At 48.5% G+C, this 12,618-nt stretch overlaps 2 protein-coding genes across 2 annotated transcripts in view; one reads left to right on the forward strand and one right to left on the reverse strand.

Moving 5' to 3' along the window:
* The window catches only part of PPIE (peptidylprolyl isomerase E), a 338,541-nt gene that overhangs the window by 74,310 nt on the left and 251,613 nt on the right, over positions 1–12,618 (forward strand). The window lies entirely within an intron of this gene.
* The window catches only part of LOC134503080 (microtubule-actin cross-linking factor 1-like), a 272,573-nt gene that overhangs the window by 36,617 nt on the left and 223,338 nt on the right, over positions 1–12,618 (reverse strand). Inside the window, exons 53-57 of the mRNA XM_063311709.1 lie at positions 10,583–10,744; positions 9,633–9,803; positions 8,955–9,121; positions 2,698–2,857; positions 674–1,000 (exon numbers count right to left, since the gene is read on the reverse strand). Of these exons, the coding sequence (XP_063167779.1) occupies positions 674–1,000; positions 2,698–2,857; positions 8,955–9,121; positions 9,633–9,803; positions 10,583–10,744 (987 nt within the window). The remainder of the gene's footprint in view (positions 1–673; positions 1,001–2,697; positions 2,858–8,954; positions 9,122–9,632; positions 9,804–10,582; positions 10,745–12,618) is intronic.

Genomic DNA, 12,618 nt, shown 5'->3' on the forward strand with positions numbered 1-12,618 from the left:
CTTATTGTTGTTCCAGGTAAGAAATCTTCTTGAATTCACTAGTAGGACACCTATTCTCACAGTATATCTTACTCTTATAATGCACAGAAGATTATTCCCTATGGATGGTCCTATCTGCCAGCTTCTTTTCTTGTCCTCCCTCAAGGCAACAGAGTAACCAGGGCCAGATTTCACCCCCCAGCCCCACCCGCAGACCTTCCTTTTACTTCTCTGCAGAAGGAATGGCTGCAAAGGATGAGAGCTGCAATGGGCCAAAAACTATCCTTCACCCCCCACAGCAAGAGGCCTAACCTCAACAGGAAGGAGCTTCAGAAGCTGCAGCTCCATCCAAGGATTGGGTTAGAACTGGGCAACAGAACCTCAGGGATAAAAAAAATATATTTTCCACCCACCGCTACATAGTTCTCTTTTAAATGGAGATGCCAGAACCATATGTTATATGCAAAGCATTTGCTGAACCACTGAACTGTGTCCTCTTCTTTGCAAGAAGACAGTGGCAAGACTTTGTCTGCAGGAGTACATGGACCCACACTGAAACCTGTGTCCCCAAGGGACTGTCTCCATGCATCCATGTGTCTGATTTGGTGAAGATCAAAATGAAATGATTCAAATCAACAGGAGTGGGGAAGCAAAATAAACACAATCATGAAAGACGGGAAAAACGGATCAATACCAGCTGGCCAGAATGTTGCTGCTGCAGGACCTCTTGTTTGTAATCCTGGATGGACACCAAGCTGAGCTTGTCCTCAACCTCAGCCAACCAGTTGAGCACCTCCACCTCGTCCTCCCCAAAGAGCCGGGCGTTGGACAAAGCCTGATCGAGGAGGGTAGCCTTCCGGCCGCATCGGTCAGAAACCTCAGCGTACCGGGACCCAAGCAGGTCAAGCTTCTCGGCCAGCATGGCCTGCTCAGCACAGCAGCTCAGCCAGGCCAAGGAGTGCCCGATGCTGACCACCTGATTCACCGCCGTGGCCTGACTGCCTATCTCCTCCTCTAGTGCCTGGAAGTCCAGGAGAGTCAAGAGAAAGAGAAGGAACAAAAGAGGAAAAAACAAGCAAACAGAAATATATGGTTGAAAATGGAATAAACTTAAAGGGGGAAAATCAAAACACAACTGAATAGTGAATATAACTGAAAATTGTGTGGATGCAAAAATATAATCTACTAAAATAACATTATCAAATTAACAGCTATAATTATAACAAAGAAACAAAAAAAATGATGGATTTTCTTTTTATCATATCCTGGAGTCCAGGTAAGTATTGAGACAGAACACACTACAACTTTTTTTTTTAACTGCTTGAACATGACGATTACTAGCTTGACTTGCAAATGATAGCAATTCAGCATTTTAAACCATGGTCTATTGAATGAGCTATCGCAGCCCAGGGTGTTTTGAATGCTCAGCAACAATGGGTGAGGCCACACTAACCCAGGCAAATCAATCAATCAATCATTCACTGAATCCATTGCATTATGGCTTAGCATTATGCCTGAACCAGGCCAAGTTCTCTCTAACATTCCCTTCCACTGGATGCAGACGTCAGACTCATCTGCAAATCTCCATTCTAGGTATCAACCAGCTTTCCCCAACAGATGCTCTGCCTTACTACAACTCCAGTCATGCACAACCACATCACCACATAGAGGATGCTAAGAAGCATGATGCTCCATGAGTTCTTCAACATTTCCATACTAGACAGTAGGTTTGTATCTACAGAAACATTTATAACTGTTTTTTTAGAAAAGAAGGAAGTGGAGCTACTGAGGCTATGGTCAGAGGACATCACACCTGGCTTGATGGGGGAGTGTGGTGGGCAGCTGAGGCCTTTGGCTTCTTTTCCAGCTGCAGCCAAAAGGAACACCACCACCAGGAGTAACAGGGCCAGCAGATCCAATACTCCAGGGTCTTTGTTAAGGAGCCATCCAAGGCAACGTGCTGGTCCAAGCACAGATCTTGCCCCTTGGATACAGATGTGCTGGGCCTGCTGCCGCCCCGAGGGACTGGCCCAGATGTGCAAGGGAGAGCTAGGCTCTGGGCCACAGTAGGGCTAATGGGCACTGAGTATGGGATGCGCATGCCTGGAAAACAGAACGGCCAGCTAGTGGGCTGTGTTGCCCCCCCATGACTTTCCTGAGGGCTTTGATGGCACCCTTCAGTGACCCCTCCCTGGCCATGGACCTCTTGACCAAATGGAGCCATGAGCAGTGCTCAAGAGCACTGTGGAAAAGTTTGCATGGATCAAGTCAGGATGCTATTACTTCTCTGCCTGAGAAACCCCAGCTACGGTTGAGAGACACATCAAATTATTCCAGTGAAATCTTGCTCAGATCACGTGATGGCAGGAGAGAAGAACAGGCAACATGACCGTATTATTTCTAGAAATGCCCATGGAACATCAGCATTCCACAGAACGGACTTGAAGAAAAGCTGCCCTGGAACCTTCTGTGTTTGCTGAGCAGTCATCTAGAAGGCCAAATGCAGAAGGTCTACCTCGCCTGGACACTGTGAGGACATGTGCCTCCAAGCACTGAAGGCCAACCAACCATCTTGCCTTCCAAGCCTTTTACCACCGCATCAAGTTCATTCTCACATACCCCCTGGGCCTCACCCAGGAATCTCCACCTCACCGCAACAGAATCTGTGCTCAGTGCCCTCCCACCCCTTTTCTAACTGCTTGGCAACCATTTGCCTACCTTGTGCCGTGCAATCTGCTGCTGGATTTTGGCAGTCTGAGTCCCAATGGGCTCGGAATTGGCCAGTTTCTTTTCAGTCACTGACAACCAGTCAGAGATGGGCTCTGATGTTTCGTGGAACTGCTTGGCCAAAACCAGGATCTCCTCCAGCTGACCCTGCCTATGGAAAGGAAACAAAATCATTCAGAAGTCAAGGTCTGGGAGACAACAGCAGATTCCTGGTGAGGTTAATTAATTAATTCACAGGTTAACCTGTGCACAATTACAGCTGCTCCATATCTTATGTTATGCCCCATTACAGCTCCCTAATCTGGCCAGGAAAACACAGAATACACATGGTGTATTCTGGCCTAGCACAACACCTGAACCTGGAGAACAAATTAAATTGTGGGAAATACAGAATGTCTTGCTGCTCTACTATTTTTCCTCTCACAGTGAACAAATGCTGAATTATTTTTAAAAACTTAAGAGGTTGGAGACCAGTGAGCCTCACTGGGCCACCACTGCAGTGAAAACCCACAAATAAACAGATCATTTAAAATACACTGAAAATAAACAGATTAGGAAGCAACACAATTTCCTTCCAGCAAAGGAGGGAATTTGAATTGAATTCTTTGAACTGAATTCTTGAATTCTTTAAAGGAAGGAGGCCAGCCTAAACCTCTGCTTGACAGTTGGTGTGACTTTCAGGAGCTCCCCAGGGAAAGTGCTTAATGTGAGCCACGGATGTGGATTCCCAAATTCCAAAGCACACATAAACATATGATGCAAGCTTGAAAGGAGAGCCAGATTACTTAAGAATCTCTTATTTTGTAACTAATATCAACCTTAGAGAAGCAAATTTGATCAAGAAATTAATGCAAAGACTGCAGGTTAATCCCAATTCCAATTTGAGTTCTCCCCAGCACTGGAAGAGGCAGGAAGCCCTTCAGTCATTTTTCACCCTTGAAGGTCCCCGTGACCATGATAACGGCAAATGGGTGGCACAATTTCTTGCAATATTGAAACAGATGGAAATTGCAAAATCCCCAAAGTCCTAGAAAAAACAACCCTACTAATAAATTATATGGTATCTTCCTTCCCCATCTCTGCCCTAGTGTAGTTGACCCAATCCCAGTTCTCCTGTGTAACATGTAGCTTGAGCAGTTTGAGCAGAGGTGGCAGGTATAAACCTTTCAGACATATCCTTAGAAACTAGCCATGGAAGAAGTTGGAGGAAGAACGCAGAGAAATAGAATGAATCTTTTCGCTGAGTCTTCACTGTGGAAATGCCGATGACCAAAAACATCAACACTGATGTTGACTGTTCAGGAAAAGGATGAATCAAAAATTAAATTATGTATGGATTAAACAAATCAAAAAGCCACCAGCTGCCAGATGTTCATGGCATTCATCTGATAATTTGTAAATAACTCAAATGTGAAATTGCTGAAATCATTCCATTTAGTGTCCTTATCAGGGGATACAGGAAAAAAAAAAGGTTAGGAGAAACTAGAAAATTACAGGCAAGTTAGGTTAATATCTCTCCTGGTATAGAGGAGTACAGAGATAAGCTTGAATGCCAGAGCTGTTAAATAAACAACGATTTGGTCATGGGAAAAAAAGGGTGAAAAGGAAACTCAAGGTAACCCTGTCCTGACTCTCTGCGGCGTAAGAGGGGACGGAGGGACAGGCTGACAGCCTTTCAAGGTTCTGTTGTTACATCCCGCAACACTAAAGCAGGGTCTAGCACTCCCTGTGGTGTCTGTTCCCTGACCTGGCCTACTTCGAAGGGCTGGCACCTGGCTGTACTAGGGGAAAGCGTGATTGAAGGCAGACGGATTAAGCCGGGGATATCCTGCCTGGTGAGCACGTGCCGAGTTCTCAGGTGTGTGAGATCCCTAGGCTCTCTCTCACACGATGGCTGGCTCCGGGTGGGTGCCCCAGTCACCTATTTCTGCAAAGGGTCACAAAACCCTCCCCGGCCAGAGGTTCCCCCTCACTGCCCCCCCTAACCCCTTCCCCATGCCTTCTTGCCAAGCAGGCGAGCACACCCGAGACCAGGCCTCGGACTGCGGCACTTCACACTTTCAGTCCTGGTGATGCCGGAAGTAGTAGAGTCCTGTTTTTAACCTTTCGATTAAAACAATTAAAACACAAAGGATTATGGGACAAGGCTTTTGGTGGGCACCAAAGGAGATGGAAGTGATGCTCGGGGACCCCATGTTGTTCAGTATGCAGAACAAGACAGTTTGCTCCCCTCTCTTCTGGAGTTCGAAAGAACTGCTGCAGCCTGGCCAACAGAGTAGACATGAACATCCAAGGGACAAAAGAAATTGTAGGATAAGAGGCAGGAAACGGTTGAGGAGCAGGAAATGGGGCGTGGGAACCGACATTAGAGGGAAGCAGGCTGTGGGGTTCTGAAGTAACCGTATCTGAAAGAGGGTGGGTCCCTGTGAGAAATTCTCTGGGGTTAGTAGTCAGCTGTGAAACCACTGAACTGGAGGAGGACAGCAAAATTATTCAGGGTACAAAGACTCCCAAAGAGATTCCCTCTCCAAACCAGGTATCTGGGTTAACAAAGGCCATTCTAATTAAGGGCACCCCCAGTGGAGTTGCAAATCTTAACCACATGCAGACTGTTGGGGCCCAAATTAGCAACAGCTCCCCAGGTGAGTGATCTTGGCATCATGGTGGATAACCGCAAAGCAGGGTTGTGCAGGAAACTATGACAAAGGCAAATTCTCCGTTGGTGAAAATAAAACTGCTATCGTTGTAACCTTTACACAGACCTGTGAGATGAAATGCTACATTCAGTTCTGTTTGCTCAGCCCTTCCAGAAACTGGCACTGCAGAGTTGGAAAAGCGACAGTGAAGGGTGGGCCGAGCAATTAGGCGAGTGGGAAACTGCCCCTCTGGGGGAGGCTGCAGCCCCTCCCTAACCTGGGGCCCTCCAGAGGGGCTGGATCCTAATTCTCACATCCAGAGGTAGCACAACTGGCCAGATTCTCAAAGTCCAATCCATATGGAGGGTGCCAGGGGCTGTGTGTGTATGTGTGGGGGGATTGAGTGAAAGAATTCATGGCTTGGCAGACTCTCTCTCTAACCAGCGAAATTGACCAGCTATAGGTTCAGGATTGGCAAAATCATGGGAAAAAGCAGTTCCCGACCGGCTTGCTGGAACGCCCCTCCCCGCAGCTGGGCAGTGCAGAAGAGGATGCTGGTTTCATTGGGCTGCCCTGCCCAGCTCTCCTTAATGGGTTTCTGCTGGCAAAGGACGTCCCACCCTCCCACACCCTCGGCTTGATTTCTGAACTGAGATGTTCAGAGGCTGAATTCACTTGAGGACAGATGGTTGAGTGTGGAGTTTGCTGTAAATCTGTGAAATCCCCGGTGAAAAAAAGTATTTTTCAGCCTCTCCTAAACTGTCACAAAGAGGGGGCTGCCTCATCTTGAGCAGCAAATTATTCCAGAGGATGTCCAGGCCCCATCCTAGAAAAGACAGAGGTAGCTCAGAAGCCAGACCCAGAAAAAGTGTCCCATGGAAACTTGAAGATGAGGCTGATGGCGTGGGCATAGCTGGTCCCGCAAGTCGTCTTGGCTGAAGCCACAAAAGGCTTTCTGCAGCAAATGATACCAAGCCAGAAACTACTACTGGTGCAACCCAGGATGAGCAGCACCTCTTTCGCTTGTTTAGGTTTTGAGACCATCCCCATCAGGCTCTCTCCTACTCTGCCTGTCAGCAAAAGCCCACCCACCCCCATCACTGCTGTCCAGCATCAATGTGAGAGCCATGAGACCACCCAAGCAGTGAGCCTGGTCTTAAGGGGAAGTGCAGTCCTCTTTGGGATCAGGCACGTCTCCCAAAACTGAAGGCCAGCTCCCAAGCCAGAACAATTCTCTGGTCCTGATTCAGTTGCTTCAATCAGTTCTCAAAGATGTGCAGTCTCTCTCAAGGGATCCGGCTCAGAGCTCACAGGAAAAGAGAACAGCTGCACATCAACAGTGCACTGCTGACCGTTGGTTCCAAACCCATGCATGCACCTTCCCAGCAGCTTCATAGAGTTATCAAATAGCAGGGTAAATCAGGCAGAATCTTGTGGGACCTCAAGACCCATCCCCAGGGATCCAAGACAAAGTTTCTCAATGTCTTCTTCTGGGGCCACCCAGAGAAAAGGGTGGACTGAAACCGCCTCCCAGCTCCCTCAAGAGCTTCGGAAAAAAACCCAGTGTCACCAACTGCTGAGAGAACCGGGAACATCGATAGGACTGCATTCCACTGTTCCAGGTCTCCATCTGAGTGACCAACACTCACTCTGTCCCAAGTCAGAGTCTGGAGCAACTCTGGATCCTCCACCTTCTCTAGGAGTTCCCGAAGCCACAGCACCCCCAGCCCCCGGAGAAAGGCACACGGTGGACACCAGCCTGCAGTTGTTCAAACCAGCCAGGTCAAGGGAAGAAGTCTTGGTTGGGAGCCTCTGAACTCTGCCTCCCAAAGAGAGGCATCGCGGCCTCTGAAATCACTGCCAGAGCAGAGTCCCTTCGGCAGGCCGCAGGGCAGACAGACAAAAGCAGCACATCCACTTCCTCGAGAGACAAGCAATGAAACTGATCCACACAGAAGTTATTAGACAACGTGCTGGGTAGGTATGAAGGTATGATACTACTCAAGGCAGCTTCACACCAGCATGAATCTGAACTGTTTCATTTATGAATGCCCAAACTGTGCACAGGAGAGCTCTGACAGTGCTAGGGCAAGGTTTCTCAACCATGGAATTCTGGGAGTTGAAGTCCACACAACTTAAAGTTGCCAAGGTTGAGAAACAGTGTGCCCACCAGCCCTGCCATCTGGACAATAATCCAAAGGAAAACCCATCACTGCTTTTCCCTCCCGATCACCACAGTATAGCTCTCATTAGGATGTGCCCAACCAGTTTCACTCTTAAACTGCCCCAGAGTTGCTGCCCTCAGACACCCTGCCCTTGTGCATCACGGCTACATCTCAGCTTCCGAGACAGGGCCAGACTCTAAGGAATGACCGTTTCAACTCCTGGGAGATTTTGTACTTCGTGTCTCCACCAGCCCATTTATTACTTTATGGGTCAGCACTATCAGACCTCTTGGCTGGGTGGGCAAGAAAATGCAGGAATATATTTCCAAGGATAGGTTGGACTATTGTAGAAAAGCTGAAGAAGCTGTGAACGAAATGCAGGATCTATTTGTGCAAAATCGAGGTTCTACTTCTTGCACCTCCACACAACGTAAAGCAAAGGGATCGCCCTTTCGGGCTGGGGGCAACAATTTACACCTGTCTCTGGTTTTAGTAACAGACTTGTCTGGTGTCATGCTGTTTGCCTGTGACTATATCACAGATGTATTGTGCAAAAGTCAAGTTAGGACTGTTGTGTGAACTAAACAGAATGACGCGTATCGCTCTTTGTCCTGCATGTGGCTTAAACCTTGCTAGGAAATGCGAGAACAGTGGTGGGGGCACAGCTGGCACAACCTGCTGAAAGGCCCTTTCTGCAGATGTGGCACTGAGTGGATCTCTCTGGAGCCCCTGGAGTGGGTAGTGTGTGAACTTTCCTCTGGATTCTAATGACCTGTTCCACACCAGAGCTGTATTGGGAGCTTTTCATCTCCCTTTCTAGGAGGGGAGAAAAGAAAGGTGGCAGTTCTCTAGAAGGAATGGGGTTCCTTCCATCTTCTCTCTCCAAGTTGCTTTCCAGGTGGATCCCTGTTCCCCATAACAAACAAGTAGGTATTTTGTTATGTTTTGATACAAAGTAGCATCCAGGAGAAAGATTCCACCTTCAATGCAAAGTAAAACCAGAAGCAAACTGGGATGACAAATTCTGAGTAGCATGAAAGATGACAGAGTACAGCAGGACACAAGTGGGTCTCCCCTCAGGTCAAAATCCATGAAGAAGTTCTTCTGCACAGTCCCACTGAAGTAACCAGAACAGCTATTTAAGAAAAACGATTTTAAAAAAGCGTGCTTTAGTCTCACTAACCACACTCAGTTGCAACATTTCACAGTGTGGGAAGGGCCAAGAAATCCAAGGAGATTCTGCTGAACATTAAGTTTGAAGGAATGTGTTTCGCAGCACCCTTGCAAATTTCCCAAGTGCTGTGCAGAGGTCTTGCGTTATGAAATGGTAGAGAAAACAGGAGAAAAATAAAATCCAAGCAAGCTGCTTAGGCTGATGGCAGAACAAGAACCAACAGACAGCATCTCTCATTTCTGGGCCAAGTAGTGGCAGACAGTCTTGGCTTACCTGGCTGAAGCTTTGCTGAGAAGGCTTGCCCAGTGGCTTCCAAGGCTATCCAACTGGCCAACAATCTTCTCCCGGTCTGCTGGTTCAGCTGACTGGGCTATTCTCCCACCCTCCGCTTGGATCATCTCGACAGTAGCTTTCCGATCATCCAGGAGACGTTGCAGCAACTTTGCAGAAAGTCAAGAGAAGAAGCATTAACCAATTTCTTACACTTGCACAGTTAATTAACCTATCATCATAGTAGCTTATGTTATACTTTTATTACAGAGACTCCTTGTTATGTCGGTATTTTATCTCACCCATTTTATTTTACTTCCATGTTGTATATTTTTGAATTTTGCTGGTCATTGGCCAAATAAACATCACTACCACCACACCCATTGTTTCAGGAATTCCCCTTCTGCCAACGATCACAGCTGCAAGAAATGTGGATGCCAGTGACTAAACTCACATTCTCCTCCTACCAGTATAGTTGCGTTGCTTTAGATGGGCTCCCCAGCTGCTGCCCATCTGTATTCTGAAGTCTCCATTCTCACCACTGCAAAGCTCCCTTTTGCATACCTAAAATCACTGCCCCAAGTGGAAGCTGTATCAGGGAAGTGTTCCCTACTTGCTGGGGCTGCTGGGCTGGCCGGTGGAGCTCAGGGTCATCCCCTCCACCCTGCGGCTCCTGCTCACCTTTTGCTCCTGGATCTGAGCCTTCACAACCTTGTACTCAGCCGATGGTGGCTTCTGACTGGAGATGAGCTCCTCGGTGTCGGCCAGCCAGCTGAGCAGAGGCTCCAGGGCGTCCTGGAACTTCCCGCAGCGCAGCAGGGCTTCCTGCAGCTGGGCGATTCTCTGGGCCACCTGCGTTTGGACAAAGTGGCACCCCGTCACTGGAGCAGAAGCCAGTGGTGGTGAGGGGCCGGGGGGGGGGCTTTTTTGGTCCAAAACAGCTCCTTAAGTTAATTTCATCCTCACTGTGAGGTAGGAGAGCATTTTCCTTTTGTGAAGAGGAAGCCAAGGCATCCAATTAAATGGGATTTCATTTGTTTACTTTCTTCCTGGTCAAGGTGCCCCTCCCCCCTTTCTCTTTCTTGCTTGACAACCCCCTTCCCAATGTATACATTGTAGGCTCCTGGGGGCAGGAAATCCTTTTCTTTTTTTTATCGCTTGCTTGTCTTCCTGCAGACAGCACTCAAATTGCACCCTGCAGTCTGTCTCTGGAGGAGCACATGCCTGCTAGTTCCCTTCATCCAGAACAGGGATGCAGCCAGGCAGAGAAAGGTAGGCTTGGTTCTCAGCTCCTGCTCAGGGTTTATCAGCATTTATACTCAGGTGCTCCCAACCAACAGACTCAGAGTGCCCCTTCATATTTGCAAATGGAAACCTCAAACATTGAGTTCATAAGCACAGAAAGAGCCAGATCCTGCCTTCCTCTTCACAGACAAGGACTCTCGATAGGTGCACAATTACTGCTATGCAAGCAGCTCCATTATGCCCCAGCCACCCTCTGCAGGCTATTCACCAACCGAACCCTGTCCCATTTCCACCATGGGATTCGGCTGCATCTGGAGGTCAGTCCAGACCTCGGGATCCCATTCCTGGGACGTCACATCAACAGGCATTTTACCAGCAGTGCTTACCTTTTTGCTGAGGGAATTCCATCGGGTGTTGATCTCTTCCATGTCATGCTCCAAGCCCTGGACGTCGCAGTTCTTCCCTGCGCTCTGGACAAGCCCTTGTCCCAGTCCATTGACTTGCTGCAGCTTTAACTGAAGGGGGTCAACTTGCTCCTTCTGGAATTGCTGAGACGGCGGGCAGGGGGAAGAAGGCAAACGAATCCCATTATAAATCTTCACCAACGCTTTACATGTTTAGGTACTCAGGGGTAAGATGCACTTCCCCTGGCTGCTGATTTCATCCTTAAACAGTCCTACAAGATTTTTTAAAGAGGAGTGGGGAGATTCTGCCTCAAATGAACTTCATAGCTATGGAAGAGTTTGAATCCAGATCTCCTGGGTCTAAATCCAACATTCTACCATTAAGCTATACAACCGAGAAGCACCTATGGAAGCTGCTGGCCACGCATCTTCTCCCTCCAGCAGTTGAACTTTCATCTGTGGTCTGCGAACAAACGTCAACCGATCCAAAAGCCTGAGCACTCTCCGTTGAATCCAAAAGAATCTCAGTCCCATGACAACAACAGGAGCTCCAGTTCTATCCATTTAGGATGGGGTGGATGTTACACGCCCCTCAGAGCCAATGTTCTGAACTGCAACCAAAAACACACTCGGAAGGCCAAGACAGGGACTATATTCCCTACTACACGAGCACCCCAAAAAACAGGTGAGTTTCCTCTTCTGGAGACAATTACCCCCAACTCTCTACAGATTCAGTAGTACCCACTCCAACTTCACAATAGTTTCACACATGCTGCTCTCCACACTTCCAGATATTATACACACATCAGTGTGTCAAAAGCCAAAGATGCACTATTGAGGTCTTCTCCAAGTTCTTCCCACAAGAGAGAAAGTCAAACAATTTGGGAAGGAAGGGAATGGAGGAGGCAGTGGGTAAAATAAAGCGAGCTCTCTGCAGCCCTGGAGCTCCTGGAAGCCACCCACCACCACCTCCTGCAGTCCCTCCTCACAAATGCTAGCAGAAGCGGCTGCCTGAGGCCACGGCCCTGCGTGGGATGGGAAAAAAGAGCAGTGGCTGCTTGCGTGGGGACACGGCAAGAGCCACTCCTTCCCCAAGAGGCAACACTGCAGGAGCACCAATAGCCGGGGGGAGAATGAAACCAAACCCTCTGAACTGAGGACACCGTGAAGGTCATCACATTTCTATCCAAAAGGCAGTTCCGTGGAGGGATCAGCAGGAAATCTGACATAAATGGCAAAACTTGGCTAAATTCTATCCTGTTATTGTGGCTAGCAGCTGGGAGGTGAAACCCCTTGGACGCGCCAGGAGGAGGAAGACTGTCCCACAAGCCACAGAGTAAATGTAGGTGAGGCCCCCCACCTGGCGAACCCCCCAAGGGAGCCACCGCCACCCTGAAGCAGCCCTTCCAAGCTGAGGAGGGAAAGCCCCTTGGGGACTTAAAGGCGCTGTAGTCCAGTATCTCTGGTGGAAACCAGTTTTGCAGTGGTTGTCCCAAAGCATTCCTGGAAAAGGCAGCTCCAGGCCCAAAGGGCCAACTCAGACGTGCACTTGATTATCCCGGGGGGCCCCCAAGGCAGAGGCAAACACTGCTGCGGCTGTTTATGCACTTTGTTCATTCACACACTTAGTCAGTTTCTGTAGTGGGCAGAAGGAATAACCCTGAGGCACAGGAGGAAGAGCCGCATCCAAGACTACGGTTGGATAAAAGAAATCTGAGTCCGGGCCAGAACTGTAACCTGAGAAAGCATCTCAGAGAAGACCCCCCTTAGTTCTCATGAAAGAAAGGCGGGGGGAGGGGGAAGCACATTTAGACTTGCAAGGCTCTGTTACTGTAACCTTATAATGAAAGTAGTATTAGCCTGAATGACTTTGGTTTCCTAGCCTGGTCTGCCTTGAAGGGCCGACAGTATCACAAGTCTGCAGCCAGCCTTTCTGGAGGAGGCCCCTGGGTACTGCCTGAGTGCCCCCCTCTACTTTTCCTGATTTATTGTGGCTGTTCTGCATTTAATTTGCATCA

This window comes from Candoia aspera, chromosome 10 (genome assembly GCF_035149785.1).
Source record: "Candoia aspera isolate rCanAsp1 chromosome 10, rCanAsp1.hap2, whole genome shotgun sequence".
Lineage (NCBI taxonomy): Eukaryota > Metazoa > Chordata > Lepidosauria > Squamata > Boidae > Candoia > Candoia aspera.